The sequence below is a fragment of the Amblyomma mixtum genome, chromosome 8 (genome assembly GCF_055824585.1).
Source record: "Amblyomma mixtum isolate Tamu chromosome 8, ASM5582458v1, whole genome shotgun sequence".
NCBI lineage: Eukaryota > Metazoa > Arthropoda > Arachnida > Ixodida > Ixodidae > Amblyomma > Amblyomma mixtum.
The window spans coordinates 99,310,726-99,335,152 of NC_143019.1; the positions used below are offsets into that span (position 1 = coordinate 99,310,726).

Consider the following 24,427-nt stretch of genomic DNA (forward strand, 5'->3'; position numbering starts at 1 on the left):
AGTAGTTTGTGTTCTACGTTATTTAAAAATAATTCTTTTTGTTTAAGTAGCGCTATTTCAGTGGATTTTCTCATTACTGTAAGACCAGAACAAATCCCAAAACACAGGTTACTAAGCCATACATCGGACCCTCAAACACGCCTTGAACAACAACCCTTCGTGGCCTATGGGGAATAAAGAACAAAAAAAAAAACCTTCGTGGTATACGCGTTACGTGCCCACCTGGCGCAGTGGGGCTGGGTTCGAACCCAAACGCCCGCCATTTTCTTTTTCTATTAACAGGAATTGTGGGATTTTTTCCGACTGACGATGGGTGGCGCCGCGATTTCACCTGAACGAGCTCCTTACACTGTCGCTTAATACCAGCGACTGTCCAATAGACCTGTCCAGGAATGCATCAGAGTTCGTGTTTCTGGTATGATGGGCAAAATATAGCGCGCACCGGGGTGTCTCCAACCGGGAAAAGAAATTGGGCGGGGGAGCGATCGTCCGAAGGAAAACCAGCTGAGATGCGAAAGTGGACTGTTTTACCTGTGGCAGAAGTGCAGATTGGGGTAATTAGTGTAGATTCATAATAGTGGTTCAGCAGCACAAACACAGCTGAATTCTGTGCTGAATTCAGCGCTGGTGTGTGTCCTGTCTCTTTCTTGGTCTATGTGTGTTTGCCTGTGGGCCTAGCATGGGTAGCTCATGTGGGCCTGGCGTGGCCTAACCCTGGCGGGCCGGGCTTGGGCTAGTCCACGTCGGCCTGACATGGGCTAGCCTACGTGGGTCCCCGCTGCACTGCCGCCTAAGCCCCCGTGCAGGTCCCCTCTGAGAAGCCCATTACTGCCCCTATGGGTCCCACAAAGGACCGAGGAAAGCCCCATGTATTGTTTTTGTGCATGCAGACCATAGGGGTCCCCTGCTGGTCCTATGTAGCAAGACCACTGGGCTGCCCCTGTGGGTCCCGAGCGATGCCGATTTGCAAATCCCTCACATATCCCACATCGGGCCCACATGGGCTGCCCGTGCCGGGCCCACGAGGGCCGGCAATTCAGAGCCCTGTTTTTGCTACTGGGGTTAGTATCGATTCTTTGGAGGCTGACGCTGTGCACACTGACATTAGTGACCATCTGGGTATCATCTTGCTAGTGAGTAAAACTCTCGTGCAACTCGGAAAACGAAGAAACCGGTTTATGTTAAGTCTATCACTTCACCAAATCTTCAGGCTTTTCGCTGTGCAAAAGCCCAGCAAACTTGGGAAAGCGTTTACGGCGCACAAGATAGTGACTCTGCCTATTCATATTTTATATATATTTTCAATACTTTATATAATACACACTTCCCACTGAAGAAACTTGCAAGCGCATCTAAAGCGCGGAAACCTTGGCTAACTGCCGAGCTTCTTGACATGATTAAACATAAGCACGCCTTGTATGCACGATTTGTGAAAAGTCGAGATGCAACGCTGCTTATGGACTTTAAAAAATTTAGTAACAGCCTATGAAATAAGCTTAGAGCAGCAAACGATTCTGATTTTTTAGGTATATTTAGTATCCCTGGCAATCATCGAAGTGATGTAATTTGGCGCAAATTGAATACGTTATTGCATCCCACCTCCAGTTCAGCTATTCCAGACGTTTTATATTACAATGAACAGCAACTTTCCGGAAAAGCTATTCAACAAGTGTTAATTTTCACCGCACAACCCTAGCAGTGCGACGACCTCAGCCTGAACAACTGTTTGATGTTTCTAGCAGTTAAAAGGAATGGAACATCGCTTTTGCTTGCTCTAACTAGATAGCTTGAAGTTTTTTCCTGCATTAGTACGAGAAAAAATAGTGTCACTGGATGCCGATGGTATCGACATTCGTCCTGTAAACATGTGCTCATTATTATCAGCCCGGTCCATACCCATATTTATAACATAATATTGTCTATGGGTATATTGCCCAAGAAAATGCAAATTGCCCGCGTAGTCGCTGTCTAAATGCCGTGATAAGACTGACGTAACTAACTATCCGCCTATTTCACTCATTCCAGTATTTTCAAAAGGTATTGAGAAAACAATGCACGAAAGATTCCTATCATTTTTTTAATCGCCACAACTGGCTTCATGACTGTCAAAATGGTTTGAGACATCACCGCTCTATCGAAACAGCCCTCCTCACTCAAAAACAATTACAAATGCATTCAGTCGTAAGCACGTGGTATTAGGTATATACATTGATTTATCTAAGTCATTTGAATTGATTAATCATTCTATCCTTCTCAACAAATTAGCAACTTACGATGTGCGGAGAAAAGCCCATGCGCTTTTTAAATTTTACCTTTCTTTCAGAACGCAATTTGTAGATGCCAACGATGCCACTTCCGCAATGAAACCCGTTAATGTTGGTGTGCCGCAAAGAAACATTTTAGGGCCGCTTTTACTTTTAATCTATGTAAATGATATTGTACACTCCACAATGACACGACAGTGCTTATTACAGGCAGCTTGTGCGAAGATATTGAAAGCAAGTCTAACAAGACACTGGCTGATTTAAAGGTCTGGGCTGACGTGAAGTGTTTGAAAATAAATCCCCTTAATCAAATGTAATTTTGTATATGCCTAGAGGTAAAGTGTTGACAGAACAGATGAATTTCTTTCTTGGCTCCTAACAGCTAGAGATGGTGGACTCTGTAAATAGTCTTGGAGTATATTTTTCAAAGCATTTTACCTGGAATGAACACATCGACCACCTCCAAGTTGTCAACTGCCATTGGTGCTATTGCGCGTGTGCAGCGCTTTATCCCTGCTAAAGTGAAACTTATGCTTTACAATGCTTTAGTGCTATCGGTCATGCAGTACTGCATGATGGTGTGGGGCACAACTGCTGTGACCAATTTGCGCAGGCTACAACTGTTTCAGAAAAGAGCCATGCGTTATATTGCTGATGCACATTGTACTTTCTCCATGAAGCCTCTTTTTCAACGTTTCATATTCTTCCTGTGTTTTGTTTATACAATTACTGGTTGATTGTACGCTATAAAGCCGTCGTTAACTTTCATATGAATTATGCAATTCGTCTTGCAAGACTACAGTTGAGCACAAGTGATCGTCAAACCAGATACAAAGAAATGTGGTCCGCGCCCACCCCTAGGACATCCTCCGGTGAACAATCTTTGTCTTACACGGTGCCCTCACTGCTAAATTTACTAAACCAAGTGGAGCTGGATCCTACCTGTAACCAAAACGATATCGTCAAACGCTTTTGCCAACTTTTTTTGCAGGATTAAAATAAGAATTCCATTTTGTTCGTGGTAGCTTCTGTTTGTACTGTTAATTGCACCGGCATTTCAGTTGGTGTTTTTGTGTTTGCCACGTTCAGTGTGTATTGTTGCATACTCTTTGATACTTGTCTATTTTTAAATTTGATGTACGACTGCCCATCATCTTGCTCTTCGCTGACTAGTAAGGGTTCGGGACCTCTTCAAGCTCTCCGAGCTTTTATTCCCGTGCTCCTTTCTCAAAGTAAATAAAGGTGAGTGGTTGATGGAATGCCGGCAAAATTGCGGAGTGTTCGTTATGCATGCTTACTTTGTATGTGACTCGGCATATTATGAAGCCTAAGCTTCTCAGCCATTAAAACAAAATAGTCCCTAGATCGAAAACTCTTAGCTAACGAGATTCCCAGAGTGGTTTTCAGGAGAAAAGTATACAACACCTCTATTTTACTAGTACCGTCATATGGGGCAGAAGCGTGGAGGCTAGGGAAAAGGGTTCAGCTTAAGGACAACACAGCGATAGGCCTAGCGTTAAGAGCCCGGAAGTGGGTGGAATGAAAGACGAGATAACTGCTGGTCCTTCAGGGTAAGGGCGTGGATCCCAAGAGAAGGCAAGCGGTGGTAGGGGGGCCGCAAACGGAAAGGGCAGGGTTAATTCGAGACACATGGGAGAGGCCTTTGACCTGCAGTGATCGTAGTCAGGCTGTTGCTGATGATGATACTGATTGGCAATGGAAAGTGGCTCACACGAGGTAGCCGTTCACAAAACAAGGTAGGATGGTAAAATGCTTAATGGACGAGCCACGTCAGGGTCGCCGCCTCAAGTCGATGTGTTGAGGCTGGAACTCGCAAGTTGTTGCCCAGAAGGTGGGTCATATGGGCCCCAAGCAGTGGCAGCGGTGTCCGTCTAGTGCAGCAGGGCTAGGGATCCAGATCTCACAGTAATCGGGTGCATGGGAAGAGGGGGAGGGGTAGGAGAGGTTCCATAGTGATTGAGTGGCACGTAGGCAGGTCTACGAACTGACTATTCTTAGGGTAGGCGTCACATCTCTAGCCACTTATTGTTGACGCTATCGACATCATGGATATCTAGCCATTTAAAGATGGCGTACGCTATCGCTACAAAACCCCAAGATTTTAGAAAAATAAAAGCTCCAGCCAAGGCGCATAGAGTTCTAAGCCCCCTCAAAAATGCGTCGAAGACCGAATTGGGGCATTGTACCTTCCTACATGTTCAGGAAAAAGACTCCACTTACTGGAAGGACTCGCATTCTGGTGGGCTAGTTGTATACTTCCAACTGGTGGCATTGCTAGAAGACACTTTCTATGAGTGTACAAGGAAATGAACGATCAAAAAGCTGACGAGCAGAAGAATGGAAGGAAGAGGAACGCCATGTGTACACTGACGTGAAGAATCCAGACCCAGACTGAACATTCAAAACAACAATGAAGGGCTGCTTCTGCATTGTCACCAGTTTTAGAGATGTAAATACTTGTATATGTCTCGTGCACTTCGCTTCTAAAACTGAGGTTTTAGCGAAATCAGATGTATACACTGCCCAGGCTGATTACTACCAGTGCTGTTGTCAAATGATAGGTTGTGCTCGCTGGCAGTGGGACTGAATTATCTGCCGTTTGCCTTAAGTAGGCCTGCGTGCAAAGGAAGAATTGAACTGCGATTGAAAGTCTCCAGGTGCTTTAGTAACAATTAGCATCAGAGGCCAAATTTTTGCTCTAAAAAATGTTTTGCCATGAAATGGTTTGCTTTAAGGGGAAATGGAGCCTAGTTATTGTCAGCAAGCAGCTAAGTTTCCACCACCGACCTGCCTCCAGAAGAGCTTTCGAACAGGAGGAGTCACTGGGCACGTGCTAACAAGCAACTCATCAGAACCGATCTGCCATACCACAGAGCACCTGCACTGCTCCTGGAGTAGCTACTCCATCGAGAGTTCAAGGCACAGTTTTAAGACAGCTGCGCTGTCTAGCGGAAAGTAGAGTATTTGTCAGGAGACAAACAAAATCGCCTCCCCCCCCCCAAAAAAAAAAAAAAAAAACTAGCACTACATGGTCAGTGACATTATAAACACAAACACACCACTGCCTGTGCAAAGTTTTATTCGGGCGCCTGCTCTGTAGTCAAGACCTACTTAGCTCGGCTCAAGCCCCAAGCGCTTCCTTAATGGCTTTCAGGCGGGCGAACTTTCCCTTGCCACAGCTGTCCTTGTAATCGTCCATCTCAACACTGTACACCGCCAATCCGGTGTAGTGATTCGGCATCACTGTCAGCCTGGACTTCGTCTGTAGAAGATAAGGAGAGGAGAGGGAATTGAAGCCCGCCATGTTATGATCGTTTTCCGGCTTCTGTTAGCTGATTACTATATGTCTCATAGCCTATGGGGCCCTATTTACACTATACCTGAGGATCATCCCTCTTGATGGCAACCTTTCCTCCCGTTCGTAAGTTCAAGATTTGTTGCCATTCGACTAGATATATAGAATAAATAGATTTGCTTGATCGCGAATATGATGAATTATGGCAACAATGAACACGGCAACAAAGAACATTTTTATATGCTTAAATCATGAATAGTTTTTTTCACTAGGCAACCTGGAATACTGACTTTCGCAACTCTGCAAATAGTATTTAGAACCCTTTTGCTTAGGAAAGCACGTCTCTTGAAAGTTAAAGCTGTGAATACAGTGGAATCTTGGAAATGGCATAATACGCATGAAAGCCATTTGGCCAGAAGCAATGATTACCTCAACGTCTCAAGTGGGCAAGGCGAGCAAATTGGGTCAATCATCCTGTCAGAAAGTGTTTAGGCTCTGTTTAACGAAAGTACCAACATGCTTTTGAATACACAACCATTGCTTGAAGGAATTGTTGAGCGCTAAAAAACCACGTAAAAAGGACGAACACACGGGACGAAGCGCTTTCTAACAACTGTTTTAATCTCAAAAGGAACATGAAGGAAGTTGTTAGAAAGCGCTTCGTCCCGTGTGTTCGTCCTTTTTCCGTGGTTTTTTAGCGCTCAACAATTCCTTCAAGTATGTATTTCCAACTAGCCCCAGTAGTAGCTCTTTTGACAACCATTGCATTTACAGACATCCTCGCAAACAGCAAGCTGTTGAAGTTAACGAATGTCCTCAGACAACTCATGCTTGCTTGGAGGTGCTACCATTCGGTACAGCCTTAGAGCTTACATCGCTACTGTACGGGCTCCTATGCTTGTTAATTCAAATCGTGTTCATTGTTCTTGACGCCTAGCATTGTTACTTTATCTTATTTACTATCTGATGATAAGGCGATGCCAAGAGAAAATAGCGCGTAGCAGGTGCCTAAGAGGGAGATAGGGTTCCTGGTTCGCCTGTGGTTTCACATGTGGTGATAACTCTTGCCGCTTTCAACAAATTCACAAAGCGGAAATGGGGCTGCAAATGTTTTGATGCTATTGCAACCTCAAGAGCAGAAAGCATTAGTCGACAACAGACTTAAGCGGTAGTGCACATTATTCAGATGTCTACCCATCTCGCTTGCTTCCTTATATCATTTCACTTGGGTTATATGGCGATCAATTACATTCAATTTATGTCGAGCCGGTAAATTAGCCTGGCAGCTAACCTGGGACAGGACAGCCACCGTCCTACCTGCCTGAGAGAGAAGTAGAAGGTATTTTCTGTAATAAAACAAATGGGAGCTTATTTGAACTGGCTCCGCATATACGGAGCGCTAGTGCCAAGAATCGCGGCGTTTTGTGTTGTGTATCTTGCCGCAGTTTGCTAGGTGCTAGTGCTTACGCTTCTTGTTGTCCATGTTTCATTGCCCCATGTACTCTGAAGTGGGGAAAAATACCTACTGCTTCCCTTGCATAACCACAGTGCTACACTGCCCGCCCCGCAATTCGCCCTGTGCTACACAAGCACAAGAGATAGGGTTAGTTTCAAACCCTCTGCATGGCGTAAAGTCATTTACCTTAGTTGTAAACGTGACTGCCGAGTCGAACAGCGCGAGGAATTTTTTATGCTCGTCAGCTGCGTAGACCGTCTCTTCTTCAGTGACATCTTTCTCAGTCTTCATCCTGCACACCTGCAAAGTGGAAAGAACGGTTGCTTTTAATTAATCGACGCTTAAGGGAACATCACATGCCTCCTGCTCACACAACTTTTCAGCCATCATGATAAGCAGCAACGCTGAATCCCCACCGGAATTAAATAATGCTTAAACGTGCAAGTTCTAGTGAAGCATTCCTTGTGACGAATCCCACAATATCATGTACTTTCCGATACCTTACATGGAAGCTATGCCTACCATTGCGAAAAGTAAAAATTTAGAGGACGGTGTTTCAAGCTACATAAAAAGAAATGATAGCATGCCGCACCGTTATCTTCACTTGTAGTTTTCTTCCCTTCACATTACATACCCTGCTCATCCCTCAAATTTCTTCGTTACTTCGACCAGTACAATGTTTACTTGCCCTTGCTCCCTGTCTATATTTAGGTTTCTTGCAGTCTCGTGATTTTAAATCTGCCATTTTCCTTTCCATAGCTCGTCAACATTTTGCAGCATCGATAAGTACGGCAAGACAAAGTTTCTTTATGCTTCACTTTTATGAATTCTAGTAAGCCGCCAACCATGCTATCGGGGTACATGACAAAATACTTTCTACGACAGCTGAAGGTGTCCTTCATAATAATTTTTATAGCCAGTATTCAGCATTGTCTGTACACGCCCTCGATCATCTACGAATCTTGCATAGCCTTACTCAGGAGGACAGTGCCATTCGTTAATGCAGGTACAAACAGTGCGCGTACGCACGACGCATGCTTCATCCACGCACTCACCGCCGCATAGTCCATGTTGAGGGTGCTCTCGGACACCTCTCGCCTTGAGGCCTCGTTCCAGGTGGTCTTCATGTGGTACGTCCTGGCGTACAAGGCGAAAGAAAGCAGAGCGTACCGTCCACGCCTAGCGATGTCCTCGAGCTCGTTCCTCAAGAGGTCTTTGACAAGGGCCTGAATAAAGAAGAGAGGAAGAGTAGCATTAGCACATGACAAGAAAAAAAGGTGTACAGAGTAGGTGGGTGAATTCACACACTATCTGTTATAAAGCCGAGAAAATATTTCAAAGAAAATAGAGGAAACATAAAGGGAGAGGCGAGTGGGCAAATGAGGGCATGCATGCCTTCTGTAGCATCACTCGTTGAAACCCAAAATTATTCAAGTTTGCACCCGAATGCTAGGCTGAGTTTCTTTGCGCGAGAGATGGAAATTGCTTAGGCTTCTTTTCAAGACGTATAGCAGGAAAAAAATTCTGTTCCATTGCCTGTGGACGTCCTCCAGCGTTTAGAGAAAGCGCTTTAGAGGACGCTGAGATCAAAGGCTGAGCGCCGGAATGGGCGCTGGCTACATTTTGACAACGAGGGACGCCGTTATAACTTCCTAGTTTGCAATGGAAATAACCATATTTCGCATGAGAGGCTATGAGAGACGCCGCAGAGAAGGGTTCCTCAAATTTCGACCGCCTGTGGTCGAGATCAAAAGCGGTGGAATTACTAGAGGACCGTATACTGAAGGAGTCGGCACTGGAGGGCTGCCCAGGAGAATTTATATCATGGCTGATTAGCAGACTACGTCTCGTCTTTTAGCTTGTATGACATCATGAAAATCAGGATTCAAAGCTCTTATCTACCAAGTCATGTACGATGAGTACCAAAAGCTGAGCGAGGACTGACTGTTTACATAGCCACCACAGATTAGGTTGGTTGCTGTTGGAGGTTATATTGTGCTTAAAGTAGCTAATGCTATCATGCACCAAACGCAGGGTCAGGAAAATCTAATCTGTGCTGATAGGCTGCAACAGTAAGATACTTCTTACAAATGCAGCAGTTGTTAACAATATCCTTAGCCCTCAGGGGGATGTATTATTGCGCTAACTTAAATCAGAATCGAAATTTTCTTCCGCCGCTGACAGTTTTCCTTGGGAATTAGGAGGGTTGTTGGTGGTCATGAAAGAGGTGCAGCCTAATAGTACCATAATACAACATTTTGGGCGAGTTGGTTACATACATTCATTATTACAGCGCAAAGACGGCACAGAACAAGAAGGGGACACAACAGCGCTGACTGTCAACTAAGATTTATTCGAGACCAGCAGGGTTTTTATACCACCTGGCGATCAGAACAGGAAAACAAACACACAAGAACAGCTGTAGGCACGCGCAAGGGTACAGCGATTGAGCAACTGAGAAGAGGACCTGCTCGCGGTAACCTGACCGCTAACGACCAGCTTGCTCAAAGGAACTGTTCTGCATAACGTGAGGGCAGCTTTTTCGCAGGGAATCCTGCACACAGACTGGCTATGCCCCTTTTCACTAGTTTTAGAGTCTGGTGGGGTGTAGTTTTAGAGTCTGGTGGGGTGTAGGGTAAAAGGCCTTCCTTAGTTCGACGAGCCTGTTTCCAGCAAACGTGGCCATCGTCGAAAAAGGTGAGAAGTCTCAAAACCAGATGCCATGCAATGGCACCTCAGGAGTGAATCTGGGGTGAGTGGAAGTTTGATTAAACGTAGATAAAACGCGAACTCCACGCCGTCAAGACGAGTTAGTGTAAAAAGGATTAAAAATTCATGAACATCGTCATCAAACCTTAACAATCTGTGCGTCAGTATTAGGCTTGTTAGGCAACAGATTGTCAAATCTACATAAAAATATCTGGCACAACACAGGAGCTACATTCGAACCAGTAGGAATACCCTGTTTCTGTGCGTACTGTGATCCTCAAGGTATGCACCAGTGGAGAACAAATTACACGTTAGCAGCTCCATAAACGAGTCGACAGACAGGCACCTTCTGTTCTGAAACGGAATCACACCTCTGCTGTCGATTAGGTCACGCACAGTCTCAAGTAACTTCTAATGCATTACTGAATAGAGCAGGACCTCGACGTCGATGGATATGGGAGAAAATAATTCAGCCAACCTCCCAAAACTTGCACCAGTCGTCAAAACTGTACTCTCTTGTTAATATTAAAATCATCGGCCGAAGAAAAATGCAAATTTAACGCGAAACCTTGAAAGCTTTTTAAAATTATTTCAGGCACTGATTGCGTCTTTCATACATGAATAAAATTTTCTTCTAAATACCTATTCATGAATGGCATGTGTCTCCAAGTGTACGATAGCAGTATATTCAGTTGCTTATCTTTCGACTTTCTGGATTTGTTTTTTATAGGCGTTTCCTACTCATGCGCCTGTGCGCCATGCTCTGCTCGATTCTTGATCAGGTAAGACTTTGAGTCTCCGCGTCGTCCGTGTGATTTCCTTTTCTTGTGTACGCGCCCTGCTCTGCTGGTTTCCCTTATATTTTTTCTTCTTTGAAGTTTTACAAAGCTTGTGGCTATTTTCAGAGAAAGTTATGTAGCCTGGACATTGCCTTTTTGCTGGAGCATCTGACCCCACATAAAACTTTTACGGAAGCACTGTGTGGAAGGTATTGAACCCTGATGCTACCTCCAGTTCTCGCTGTGCCTAAATGCCATCTGCTGTTATGGCAAGAAACAGGTGCTGCCACATGCGTGGCTTAGTCCGACATAGCGTCCTAAGAAGCCGAAACGAGATACAGAAGTGGATGTTTATTTTAGCTGTATTTATTCTGCAATCTCACATATATCGTTTGACAGGTGACTGTCAGCATTCAAACGAAAGCTAGCTCCGAGTAGCGTAGTGTCCAGTGCTACATGGACATGACGTTCGTACACAGTACTGGGACAGTTCGCTTGCAAGCTGTCGGATTGAAAGGAATCAACGCACACCTACGTTCACGTGGAGTATGTTAGGTTACCGGTGTCAGGCAGCGTTGCCTTAACTGCAGTCGGCGTCAGAAAATCTGATCTCTCCATATTCTCAAAAGCGTCCACACAAAACGACGGCCCATCATTTGCATGGCGGAAGAGCAGTCTCAATGTACCATCAAAGCCGAAATATTAAGTTGGAGCGGCGAGCAGGGAGCGCACCGCATTCAATTTACATTCCGTCCAGCAACAGTTGGTTTAGTGCGCAATCACTTTGCTTCAAATTGTTCAATTTCTCATCACTTCAATAACTTCCTTAACTTTATGGTTGAGGTGCGAAGCCATTAGGTCAGCGTACCTTTTGTTTCATGTTCCAATCGTGGAATTTAAATTTTGCCTCCCACCTTCCTTCCTTCATTTAGGGTGCGGTTCGCCTGTTAACGAGGGGAAGTGCCTCATAGGTAGACTATGGCGCAGACGAGAACGAAGCACACGCGGAAAGCCATTACACCTTGGCTCAAATCTCCCCATGTGGGTATGTGCCATGTTTTAAGAGGAAGAAGAAGTGCACAGACGCAGGCACTCACAAAGGACAGGGCGTTGTGCTCGGAGAGGTCAACTCCGTCCGGGTTGGGTGCTAGGGGCCAGAGGTCGCCATTGCCCGAGCTCTCTGTGTGAAGCTTGATGATGATCATCGTCAGTCCAGGGAAGTCACTGGCAGAAAACGAATACATTAACGCACGGGAATGCAGCGGACCAGTGACCGGTGCAATCATTTTTGTGACAACTCCTATAATTTTGCACAATCTCCTTATGCCCCGCATGGATTCCATACAGAGCGCAAAGTTTACGAAAAGTGCGTATGGAATGTCGAAATACTGCGGACTCTGCGCGACGTGACAATCACATGGAAGTCGCGTAGAAACCACTAGAACAGCATGCGGAAACTACAAGCACAATATAAGAGCCTTACCGCTTCCAGTCATTTTAGGCTTCACCGACTTTGCAAATAATACACCTGTTGCATAATTTCGTTTGTATGGGTACAGGCCTAAGTTGTCTTAAAAACTTGGAAGCGCGTGTAAAATTCATTTGACCTTATCCTTTTACCGTGTTGGTTTAGTCTGCGGGGATTCGCTTTCGGTACTGTTTGGGCCAGATAGATGGATCCCGTAGCGGCTACCTTGTTACGTATTACATATTCTTTGTTCGTTAGACCTACGGCGTTCATAGTGCCGCTTGCATACTGAGGCTTTCGTCGCCGCTCATTGAGCTTAATTCCTACCAGTCCAACGATCAGAACTTAGCTCGGACTGGATAACCTGGATAACCTTAGCTCGGACTGGATTCTTACTCTTTCTAGGGTAAACGGGTTGGTCCCGGTCTGGGATAAGCCCCTGCTGCAATGTACCTTACTAAGCAAAGCGAGCTTCTGCTATGTGGTAACAAAACGCTGAGAGGAGACAAAAAACCTGGTTAAAGCGCGATTGCTTTGATCCGGTAGCACGCCGTTCACAACACCACGCTCATAAGCATGAAAGACCCTGACGGCTCTTACACAAGCACCGAATTTAGGGTTCCGTACGGCACCAGCACGCAATGCTCTCCAATACCTTGACGACAGCAAGCGAATCCAACTCGACCAAGCATTCTCTGACGTGCGATATGGAGTAGAGCATGCTTCTGGACATCGATATAATGACCATTTTGCCGTTTACCCGGTCCTTTTTTTAGTTTGCCCGTTCATTTTTTTGCTTTGAAACACTGGTTTATTTTGCTTTCGCTTTACTCTCTAAACTAACTTGCTTACATAAAGGTTAACTTCCATGGTACCTTCGGGTTAAGAGGCGTGCAAAACATGCCGCTTGTAGTGCTTAACGCCGTTATTGCCTGTCCTCAGTGATTCGCCACAGCACCAGAGATATTCACTCACCGAGGCGCTCTCTTTGCCGCGTCCAGAATCTTTTCCGCTTTGGAGCCGTCGCGCAGCGAGATGCCCAGGGCACAGTGGTACTGCCGGCTGGATGACTTTGTTTTCAGGAATTCGGCCACGATCTGCACAGTTGACGAACAGGATGTCATAAATGTAGACCGGTATCGACATAGCAAGAACTTGCTGTTCATTACAGCGGTCATGTGCCTATTGACAAGCCTTGTTCGATAAACATGGCCTATAACTATCAAGCGAATCAAACGCTGCTGAGGACATAGATCACGCTCCAGTGGTGAGTTTCCTCTTGCATATATACACTGGTGAAGTGGCAACAAAATTTTTTAGTCGGGGCCGACAAAGAAACACACTCTTGATTTGACCGAAATTCATATTGTTCAAGTCAGATATCACTGGCGAGTCGCGTAAAAAACCATACCATGTGACAGATATTTTGTGCACCTAGGTTTACGGGCTAAGCCCAGCAATCAGGTAAAGCTGTTATAGCTTTGGTTTAGCCATATAGTCCTGCATTCTGCCATGGAACAACCCTCAGTTTGTTCACTCCTCCACTCTGGTCATGACTTCCATTCCTGTGGCAACCCTTTGGATTCTCATCGCAGTGGCGTTCCGTTTGCGTATTCATACGCTGCCGTCATAACCTCCCAAACAACTAAGACAAGTTCCATCTCAACCTCTTTTCCCGTTCTTCATTTCCCTTACAGATGGCGACAGCGACTTTTCTGTCTCTACTTTGCCACTTCACAGCACTAGTGGTGACCTGCAACGCTTTATTAAATTAGGTAGTTACCGAAATAACTTAAGGTTGGTGCTGTATTGTAGAGCTAGATTGTAGAGCTAACTGGCTAAACCAAAGCTGCGCAAGCTTTCGCTGCAAATAGAAACTGCGCCAAAAATGTGGATTTCACAAAACGCGAATAATATTGAGAGCGTGAGTACAGGTTTCGCGTACACTAACGCCATTTGCTGATGCACACGTTTCTAAGAGCATCTTCACACGTGCAGTTGCGGACAGGCTAATGCCAACCACGCTTCGGCGGTTGAGACATTTGACGATGATTTTTATTTTTTTATGCACGTAAACACCGCTTGCACGCTCGTGTAGCAGATGGATTTAAGTTATGGACCGCGCGAAAAAGAAGTGGGACAGCCAGAACATCCTCATTATTGTGTCCGCGAGTATACGCCTTCATGGACGGCTCACAGGGATATGAAGCCTGAAGCGTACAAGGGTTACAATGGTAATAACAAGACATCAGCGAGAGCCGGAATAGAAATTGTTGACGACAATTTCACCCACTCAACACTCATGACAGGAATCTCGCCAATCTCACTAGACTGACAACGATTACTAAAAATAGCACGAAGCTGTGCCTCAAAGCGGACTCTACCAAACTGAAGATTCACAGCGAGAAGAATGCCAGCAGTCTTTCTCTTCAAGGAAGAAATGATTGTGGCGCGCAAGCTTTGATCACATATTTGGCGTAATTATATGCCACGACACGCCATGAACGGTGAAGTGGCCAATGAGACAATCGATTCACAATGCGTGTGGTTCAAGCGTACTCATGACTTCCAGCGAGTTGAGCCGGCCGAGACCACGCAGTCCCTGCAAATTTGGTTACCTCATCTGCCAGCCTGACTCCACTGACGTAACTGAACACTGGCTATCTGCGTTCAGCATCGCATGCCTTGATCATCAACTCGCGTTTCTTCCCCAACGTACTCGTGGCTGCTCGCGCAGTACATCCAATGCCCGCGCAGCACAACTACCACCCCTATTAAACTGTGCGAGTGGCCATAACGCTGCGTTCGGACATACCTTTCGCCAGCCAGTAGTGGGGACAAGGCTTGTGCACTCACCTTCAGGTACTGCAAGTCAGCGGCCTTTAAGTCATCATAGTCCTCGGCGTTGCCGACGTTGAGCATGCCAAAGTGAATGAGCCGAGCGCTGAACAGCTCTTCCAGGGACGACGTCAGATCGGTCTCTTTTTCCTTCACAGCGTCGGCGATCGATCTGTGGAAAAACAAGCTTATTAGCAGTGGTGTCGGGCCTTAAAGTTTATCAGCACAGCAAAAGAAGGTGGTGCTAATGCGCACCACGAAAGAGCCACGCGGAAAGGCACTAGGGCACGAGAAGAGAGACGCCGTCCCGCAGGAACTGCACCGAATCTAACGGGATTCTCTGCACCTGGTCCAAATCATGCTTTGACAAATTATTGGAAAGCCACTCCTACACAGGGACAGCACTTCAGTAGCCGCCCTCTCCTACTATCGTGAATCACAAACACTATACGATACGATGCCTTCGGGGCCCGCAGAAAACGCCCGTGAATTCCCGCTTGAGAGCTAATGCCGCAAGACACTGTGTTCTGCGACACCTGGGTTCCTTCCTACTGAGAAATTCCTAGGCCTTGGCAACATCTACTCTGGCCGCAAAGAAAGGTGCCGACTGTTAAAAGGCGAAAGCACCTAGCTGGGCTCCATTGCGTTGACACTGCATCCTCCTGGTGCGGCATGGGCGACAGCTGTCTAAAATCAAATCTGAAAATAGCATCCCTTGGAAATCACCTGTGTGACTACATCGAGAATTTCATTGACAAAGAAACCAGCTTCCCTCTTTCACTGTCGCACAATAATCGCGCACATGTATTCCTGCCATTTTTGGTATTGAACTGCTATTTCGCGCAATTATATATGCTGCTGCTGGCATTTTGGTGTTTCTGGACACCCATAAAGCGTTTCCAATTTTCACACAATAACCCTGTTGGAAGTAGACCTCGTTCGTATTCTTTCTGTGTCCGTGTCGTTCCTGCGATTAAAAATATGACATACCCATACCAACTAGCCTGATCTGCCAACCTTTTTAAGCAATCTGCGCGGCCCGTCTATCTACTCTAGGCGACCCTCACCCGGTAGACATAGAGGTGCCGAAGGTTGTCTTGATGTGCTTCCTCGCTGCTGTTTTCAGAACCGTGAAAGCTGGGCCTCCGTCCATTGGAACAATGGCGTCCTTGTCGCTGTCGTATTCCATGTCAGTGTAGAACATGACGTCGCATGTTCCATCTGGAGGCACCATGGAGCTGGCCACACCGGACTCTCCAAATGTGCACACGAGCACCTTGGTCTTGCCTGCGCGTTTACAGGTGGTAACGCGGCGAAGTGTCCGCAAATCAAAACAAACACTGGAAATCATAGGAAATGAGCTAGAGGAAACATTACTTGGAAATTATAGTATTTAGAGTCGTAGTTCGCAAATGTCCGGAGGGTTTGATTAATGCTGGACGAGGGCACCACGCTAGCATTGTAGTAGTCATATTGAGTTTTGGGCGCCAGTAATGCATGATTATATAGTAAATGTTTGAGCCATTCCGTCTCAGTATCAGAAATCAGGAGGAAAGTTATGAGTACTAACAGAAGGGGTGGTATACTAACACTGAAATACAGTTTAAATGATAAAGATACCCAGGTTTTCCAATGAGCAGTAATTTACTCTCGGATAATTACGGTTGTGGAGTAACGGTGATGTTAGAGAATGCATAGCGTGCCACGGAGCACATGGGCCTCTAGAATAAGCAGTTTAAAAGTAGCGCCTTAATAAAAGCTGATATATTAACGGATGCGCAAGAACAGTAATTCACGTGGAAATATATGCTAGCCTTCATGCTACAAATAATTAGTTATGCGAAGGCAACCTGAACCTTATCCTTGTTTCTCATTATGCTTGAAATAAGCATATTCCACAATTTTTCTTCAGGCAACAAGAAAATGAAATTTTCCTGTCATCTGCGACAGCAGAAAGTACAAGTTTAAGGAACCCTTTGTATCTGCTCATTGAAGTGAGATCGCGCCTATAAATGAGCTCTCAAGATTTCAAGAACATCTTGACAGCCATGCGCGGCGCAGAACTCCACATATATTTCTATTTTCACATCTTGTACACTATCTTTTCTTACTATCACTTTTCCCTTTCTTTCCCTCTCTTTGTCCTCTTCGTCGTTTTATTCAAGCTAGCCCTAGCTCAGGTGCTTCAGGTTTCGATGTCAGATGCCGTGGCCAGGAACATTTCATACCATTTGTATATTTATTTGTATTTATTTGTTTTTGTATTTTTGTATTTTTATTAGTGAATAGTCAAATAGCTAGTAAATAGCAAAATAAGTTGTAAATAGCTAAATAGCTAATGTTAGCAAATAGTAAATAAAATGTTAACAATATCTAAAACATTCAGAAGCATGCGTAGTTTTTAGCATCCGATTTCGCACTCATGAGAACACTAGTGTGCACTCGTTGCATAAGCACGTGCAGTACATGCAGTGCTGTTATCTTACTCCTTTCTGCGTTGAGGGTCTGGTGTCCGGAACGACCGCGTCTCTTCACTCCGCGTAGGCGTCGTGTGGATTTAGGAGCCATGACCGGCACCGTCAACTGATCTGGTGCGGGCAGTTCGCTCTTTGCTACCTCCGTTGGTGGACTTGCTGCGAAGTTATATGCTGCAATCCATTTATACTGGTCCCAGCTCTTGGCAGGCAGCACTGCTGTGACTTTAGTCGATGCTGTGTCGATCTTCGCGCTGAAATAAAGACACGAGCTGCATCAAGAGGAATTTCAAAAGCAGCAGAAGGCTAGGAGCAGAAAGAACTCCGGGGAGAACAATGCGCACACAGCAGTGCTTTGCTGATGCGTGCTCCTCCGTGAATTTGACCGGCTGACAACGGTAGCTTGGCGCATGGAATGGTTTGGTTCATTTTTTAACATCCCAATGAGGCTCAGGCTTTGAGGTACGCCGTAAATTTCGACCACCTCAGATTCTTCAACGTGCACTGACATCACACAGTACACGGGCCTCCAGAATTTCGCCTCGATCAAAATTCGATCGTCATAGCCGTGATCGAACGCGTGTCTTTCGGGTCAGCAGCTCAGCCCCGTAACCAGTTCGCCACCCTGGCGGGCGAATGGTGGCGATACTGCGGCCGGTGCACGTGGCTACAGAACACAGTTGTTCTGACTCCTGTCAGTTGATCGAGGGGTCACCAGCTCTAAATGATCCACCTCTTACTATTCTCCTCCGCCACCGTCCAGTTTCCCGCTGAGCTTTAAGGCCATATCACGGTTCATATCATATCACGGTTTGCTCTAGAAACCTTGTCATCCTCCTGATAATCTTTTCAAGTGCTTTGCGGTTCGAACATGCAGCTATGAGGACAGATGCACCGGCAAAAATATTTTAACAATATAGCAACTTATATGGCCCGCCTAGGTCAAGTGGTTTTGTGTAGCCATCACAACCTGCCCGCCGGATTGCGAGCAAACTGACAACCACGGTGGGTGGCTGGCAAATATTGACAGCTCGCGATAGCAACCCGAGCAACCTGTATCGCACCAGTGCCACTGACGGCAGCAGCTGCAATCCCAGTGCAGTGCCGCATTGCTTAAAATCTGCACCACTGCGCCAGGTGTGAATAGAAGACATCCACTGATCAATGAAGGAAAGATAACATCAACTCATTAATGATATCACATCAAACCCTTAAAAAGGACCTTACATGTACCCTCCAATTTTCTGTAATAAATGTTAAGCTTTATTACATAATACTGTCAGTCGTATAATAGTTTACTGCAGGGCAGGAAAAAGGTTTAACAATCAAAATGAATGCTACGAGAACTCATCAGTTCCCAGTGTAGGCGGAAGGCGGTGACGTGTGGTGCAGTTCTCACTTCACCATTGATAAAAAGCTTCGGAGCTGGTGCAGTACGCTGCTTCAGCGTGTCATGTATGCACTTGAGTGTCATGTACACAACAGCCGGAGTTGAGGGGGAACGTAGTGGGCCCGGTTTGGCAAAACAACGCTCTGTGAAACATCTCTATGTCCCAAAGGTGGTGACGCTGCCCCACACACAGATGGAAACAGATGATGATGAGCGTACCTCACTTAAGCATAAGTGACCACTTCCCGTATGCCACTAGGCATACAGAGTAAAATGCTGCAAGGCGTCAGCGCCGAATAAGACAGCCACAGAGGAGAAAAGTGCTGATGAGTTCGATGTTTAACGAGGAGTGAGTTGTGTACTTCCTCTCGTTAGAACGAGGACTGGAACCGGTTAATGACAGCACATCGAATATTAAGCGCATCTGAACACGGGCCGCAAGTCTCCACCGGGTGTGATCTTGTATTAGGTTCTGTTTTGGCCTCACAGATGCCAGCTACTTTCCGGGACGAGCGATTGAGGTCGTATTCAAAAACCTTCACTAAAAACGTGACTAACTGGCTAGGGCAGATAATTTTGTAATTTTTGCATTTAAGGGCTGCGAAAAGTCCTTCCGGCTGGTTTAGGATGGCTTTCTTTGGTATAGCTAACGCACAGCCTAGAATGCCTAGTCCTCTCTTGTACGGTATGTCCCATCTCTAAAATGAATTGCAAGAACTAAAGAAAACAGTGAAAATACAACTCGAAGCTACGTGAATTTTGCGAAACTGACCGTGGCGCGGAAAAGATTTGCGAGGCAGCATTGGTGCGTGACCTAGTGAAACCAGGTTTCTTGATCCGTGCACGGATCAAGAAACAGTTCAGGTTTCTTGATCCGTGCTCACTGGCACGACTGCAATAAGCAGCGCGACCAGCCTGGCAGGTCATCAAGCTTATGGAGGCCAGCGTGAATCGATAATATGAAAGGGACTGTAACTGTTCAGGTGAAACCTGAATACGAAGCGAAATTCGGTTCCTCGAGAGGAGAGAACAGGCGGTCTCGTGTGAGCCATTATTTTAGTCCTCACGTGCTTCTCTACACCCAGCCCTTACTCGAAGCATCCAAAAGGACTGAACAAAAAACTTTGTAGTATATGCGGCAACTAGGCTTTTAGCAGTGACTTCGAGCGCGCTTAAATCGAAAGACTTTCTGTCGCATTCGCAAACAACGCCCGCATGTTTTGAAAGTCGGCGAATAAAAAAAGCGAGTATGCTCACCGAATGTTGGCAGAGATAATAAAGGAATAAAAAATCACTTCAGTGCTAAACTTGAACACGCCGAAAAATTATTTTCTTGTCGAACAGCCACAACCCACATTTGTGCTCAAGAATCAAGGCGAAGGACTGCGTTTTCTAGTTATATGGTTTCGAAAAGAAAACTACACCGTTTTCTGTTACTTCTAATCACTGAATGATTACGCCAATGCAAATTCGCGACTAATAATGATGAAATACATCAGATGGCGAGCGCGCAAGCTTCGCGGGGATGCCGACAGGAGACAGTAATTTTGCATCAATGGAATCGTCGCAGATAAACCAGGACAGCTTCCGTGCACGCGGTCTAAAATGCAGCCGGCTCCACTTACTCGAGCTTCACAGATGTTTTTTCATCGTATTGGGGTCCTGTTCCGACCACGATGACCAGTTCTGCCACGTGAAAAAAAAATAAAGCCAAACACAGATAGTGAATGCAGGTTACAAGTGAAAAATCGCTTAAACATTGTCACTCAATGTATAGACACGTCATCAATTACTTCTAAGCAGTGCAGTTTCATAAATGGCGCTGCTGAGGCAGAAAGCACGCGTTTATTTGCGGCGGTCATAATGGCACCAAGGCTTAAGGCGAACTAAACCCAAAAATGATTGAGCCAACTTCCTTGTCCAAAGTACGCCTAGCGCCATAGCTGTTGCCTGCAGCGTAAACGGTAACAGTTGGAAAACTACAATAAAAACAGCTAACGTAATTATGGCTCCAATTATGGCCTGCTCTCCAAGTGGGCCGCAATGAACCGAAAACAGTGCTTTCAAGTGTCGTATGGCTTAGTTTGCATTATTTGTTTCGTGAAATATCAATCACTTAAGACTGACTACTGCACTTAAAACATTGGCTGTGGGAGAACGGTTCTAGGTCACATTGAAAAATCCGGTTGAAACAATAAGCAAAACAATTCGCTTGACTTTACTGAGCGTAGATTTACCGGCATGAACTTGACAGTCTACCTCTCTGGAGCGGTGCTACATTGCCCTCCCGAGACGATCTCATAATATGCCCTTACATCGTGCGGCCATTTCATGCGCAAAGCCCTCTTGGCAGGACTTTTCTTCTCACAGCGAAAAAAAAAAGTACTGCATACGAGGTCACACGGCTCTCAACAGCCCTGAGTGGCTTTTAGTCGTCTAGGACAATCCCCCAAAACAAGCGTGGTGTCCCACAAGTTAGAATGTTGGGGTCTTTGCGGTTTAACATCTGCATGAATGATTTTGAACGAGTAGTTTCAGGTTTACAGAGTCGATCACACTTGCCTAGAGCGCTCGAGTGGTGCTCTGTGGAGAAAATTACGTGCAATATCATTGCAGCCGCTTTGCTAAAGGTTAAGGTGCTGGTGCCTGTGCGGTTCATTCTGCTGCGCTCGAACGCAAGCAGGATGTGAAAGTGAATGTCTGTTGTACAATTTATTTCTCCCTGCCGGCAACGCCCTAGACAAGTGTGATTGACTCTGCACATCATGCCTGCGAATAGCAATAATGTATTTCATGAGATATTCCAAGGGCAAAGAAAGTGGCGGCTTAATTGCATGCACCGTCGCGGTGAACTGCAATGATTAGTGCGGAGCAATAAGGCCGAGACATTCAGAGCGCGAAATGCGGACCCACCGCTGAGAGCTTAACCAAACGCGGCAACAGCATAGGATTATCGAATATGATCTAAACACTTCAAGTTAAAACGAATTTATGCACAGCAACAACTAGGCAGATCAGACATTAACTACAACACTATAGCCTCGTTGAAATTGCTTATTACAGTCAATTACAGGAGCGAAGCACTACCTAAAGTTGCATAAAAAAATAACTTCATATTGAAGAACCCTGCGCTGGGAGCCGTAATGATTGCCTGAGAAATTACACAAAGGTCCGCTTATCTCATGAGATTTGTGTACTATGGTGGAATGACTACAGAGAGTGCTTTAGCACTGCTTTTACTGCACAGCGATGGATTTGTACTTTGTGGCTGTACCCTAGGTATCTAGATAGTGTACACATCTTTTTCTGCGTAGATATGCTGAAAATACAAACGAATTAGGAGCCTACGAAGCCAGATGCTAAGATGAGCAAAGATGTACGGAAGTATCCAATAAATAATAGTTAAAAAATTAAAATGAATTCAAAGCACAGCACGGCGGTCACCGTAAAATTGACTAATCTTCCCTACTGCAAAAGGGTAGTTGCCGTTCGGTTACCATCTATGCCCGTCAGAGTGAAACTATTTGAAATATTCGCTCTAAGAAAGGCCTCAATCGGTTAGTTCCTCCACGGAGCCGAAGGCATCGGTGTTAAATCATACTTCGTTTTAGATCACCATCATCATCAGCCTAACTACAGCCACTGGAGGGGAAATACCTCTCCCGTGTCTCTCAAATTAATCCTGTTCTTTGCCACCTGTGGCCACGGTATCCCCCCAAATTCAACATCATCTGTCAACCTGGCTTCAGGCCGCCCCTTGCTACCCTTACGTTCCCTTGGAATGCACTCAGTTACCCTTAAGGACCAGCGGTTATCTTGCCTTCGCAATACACGCCCTGTTAAAGCACACTTAGATGTCAGCAACCAACGTTCCCTCACCCACTCTTCCCTATCATTCGATATCACCCGATCTGCCGTTACGGCTACCATTTTTCTTTCCATCTCTCGGTGGATTTTCTGAACACTTTTTTCGGCCTCCAAGTTTCTGTCCGATAGGTGAGTACCGGTAAGATACACCTGTTGTATTACATTTTTGGCGAACTGCTATTCATGATCTGAGAGAACCTGCCATGTGCACTTTACCCCACTCCTACTCTTCTAGTTACTTCCGCCTAATGATATGGAGCAGCGTCCACTACCTGCCGTAAGTAGGCCTCGTTTTACATATGGCGTTTGATCGAGATGGTCCTAGATACCACGGCGCAGTAACAGATCTCGGAATCAATGTTTTTCCTCCTAGTCATTGCGAGTTGAGTGGGCGCACCCTCCCAGGTGCCATCATGCAGCCGTGCCGCGAGGAAGCCGGATACTCACCTTCCTTAGGCTTCTCAGTGACCATGAATTCGACAGTTTTTGCGTCCTTAAGTGTAACTGCCGCTTTAAACTCCGTAGCGGCCATGTCGGGTAGTTTATGGTCTTCTGGCGCTTTGAAATTACCTTGGTCCCCCGTCACCGTGGCAATATCATTCTGCAATTAGGTCAGAGCATTCAGTCAGTCACTGCGCTTACCTGCAATTGCGAATTGCATCGAAGACCGAGCATACGATTTTTCTTGCATGCACCTGCATAGCCGCCTTCCCTTCATTTGACGGTACTTACGTTTATGCATGCATGGCCTAAGGGAATAGTGACCACTTTCGTATATTTCTAATTCTAAATAATGAATTACCTCAAAAGAAAACAGAACAAAGCAGTCTTAGAACTGTCCGCTGCATTAATGCCCAGAGTTCAGACAAATTTAGACAAGATGTGTGGGTAATTGATTGACGCGATGTCTGTTCCATCGCAAATGCTGAGCAAGCTTACGACCTCTTTCACAAAGAAAATTATAAGTGTCTATAATAATTCCTTTCCTAAGAAAAGCCTGAAGTGCACGCGAAAAGGTATGAAGCCACGGATGACAAAGGAATGCTTGAAAGAAATACGTATCAAGCACAGTTGACATAGGTTCGTTATTGAGACTAAAAAAGAGTAACTACTGTACAGGTGCGTCTTCGAAGCTCAGGCCGGAGGCCGTTGAGAGAAGACGCGTCACGGCAGGCGCACACCCAGGAGTCACTCAGGAACCAGCACAGCAATTCGTTCACCTTTTCGTCGCACCGCGTGAATGGCTGCCGGTCGTTCCCATAGGAGTTACCTCCCCGGCGAAAAGAAGCCATCCTGGCGACTTACGAGGACGAAAGAGTGGTAGGGTCATAGTTTCACGCCTCCGGCGACGATGATCCGGAGATGGGTCAAGGGGCTCAACTATGCAATTCACGGGAGAAGTTTGTTGTAGAACGCGGCAACGGCCGAGATAGCGGGAAAGCAGTTTTGTGGCGAAGCCGGGAGTGGAGGAAGGCACCCAGAGCCAAACGAGTGCGCCGGAGGGATATGACGCTGGAGGGTCCGAGGAGTCTCGACGGTGCTTCTGGTGCCGCTGGAGCTGTGGGGTGAAAGAGCGCGCCAGTTGTCGACATTCTTTGGCATACATGTGAGCTTCGGAAAGGGACGTGGTCTCGGAGGGCTCAGGACGATAGGGAAGTATGGTGTCGATGATGGATATACGCTCTCGACCATATAAGAGGAAAAAAGGGGAGAATCCCGTCGTTTCTGCGTAGCCGTATTATACGCGTAGGTTACGAAAGGAAGTACTTTGTCCCAGTTGGAGTGGGCGGTATCAACGTACATGGCCAGCATGTCACTGAGTGTGCGGTTGAACCGCTGAGCCATGCCGTTGGTTTGGGGGCGATT

The 24,427-nt window shown here is 46.0% G+C and overlaps 1 protein-coding gene across 5 annotated transcripts in view; it reads right to left on the bottom strand.

Annotated features, from left to right (window-relative positions):
- Positions 1-5,347: 5,347 nt before the first annotated feature.
- Positions 5,348-24,427, bottom strand: part of LOC149333670 (uncharacterized) — a 101,266-nt gene continuing 82,186 nt past the window's right edge. For all 5 annotated transcript variants that reach the window (XM_089558742.1, XM_089558743.1, XM_089558745.1 and 2 more), the window contains 10 exons: positions 23,009-23,162; positions 20,320-20,380; positions 17,317-17,558; positions 15,898-16,117; positions 14,849-15,002; positions 12,968-13,089; positions 11,622-11,748; positions 8,092-8,262; positions 7,223-7,336; positions 5,348-5,547 (listed from right to left, as the gene is read on the bottom strand). In XM_089558742.1, coding sequence (XP_089414868.1) covers positions 5,407-5,547; positions 7,223-7,336; positions 8,092-8,262; positions 11,622-11,748; positions 12,968-13,089; positions 14,849-15,002; positions 15,898-16,117; positions 17,317-17,558; positions 20,320-20,380; positions 23,009-23,162 — 1,506 coding nt within the window. In that variant the 3' untranslated portion in view covers positions 5,348-5,406. The remainder of the gene's footprint in view (positions 5,548-7,222; positions 7,337-8,091; positions 8,263-11,621; positions 11,749-12,967; positions 13,090-14,848; positions 15,003-15,897; positions 16,118-17,316; positions 17,559-20,319; positions 20,381-23,008; positions 23,163-24,427) is intronic.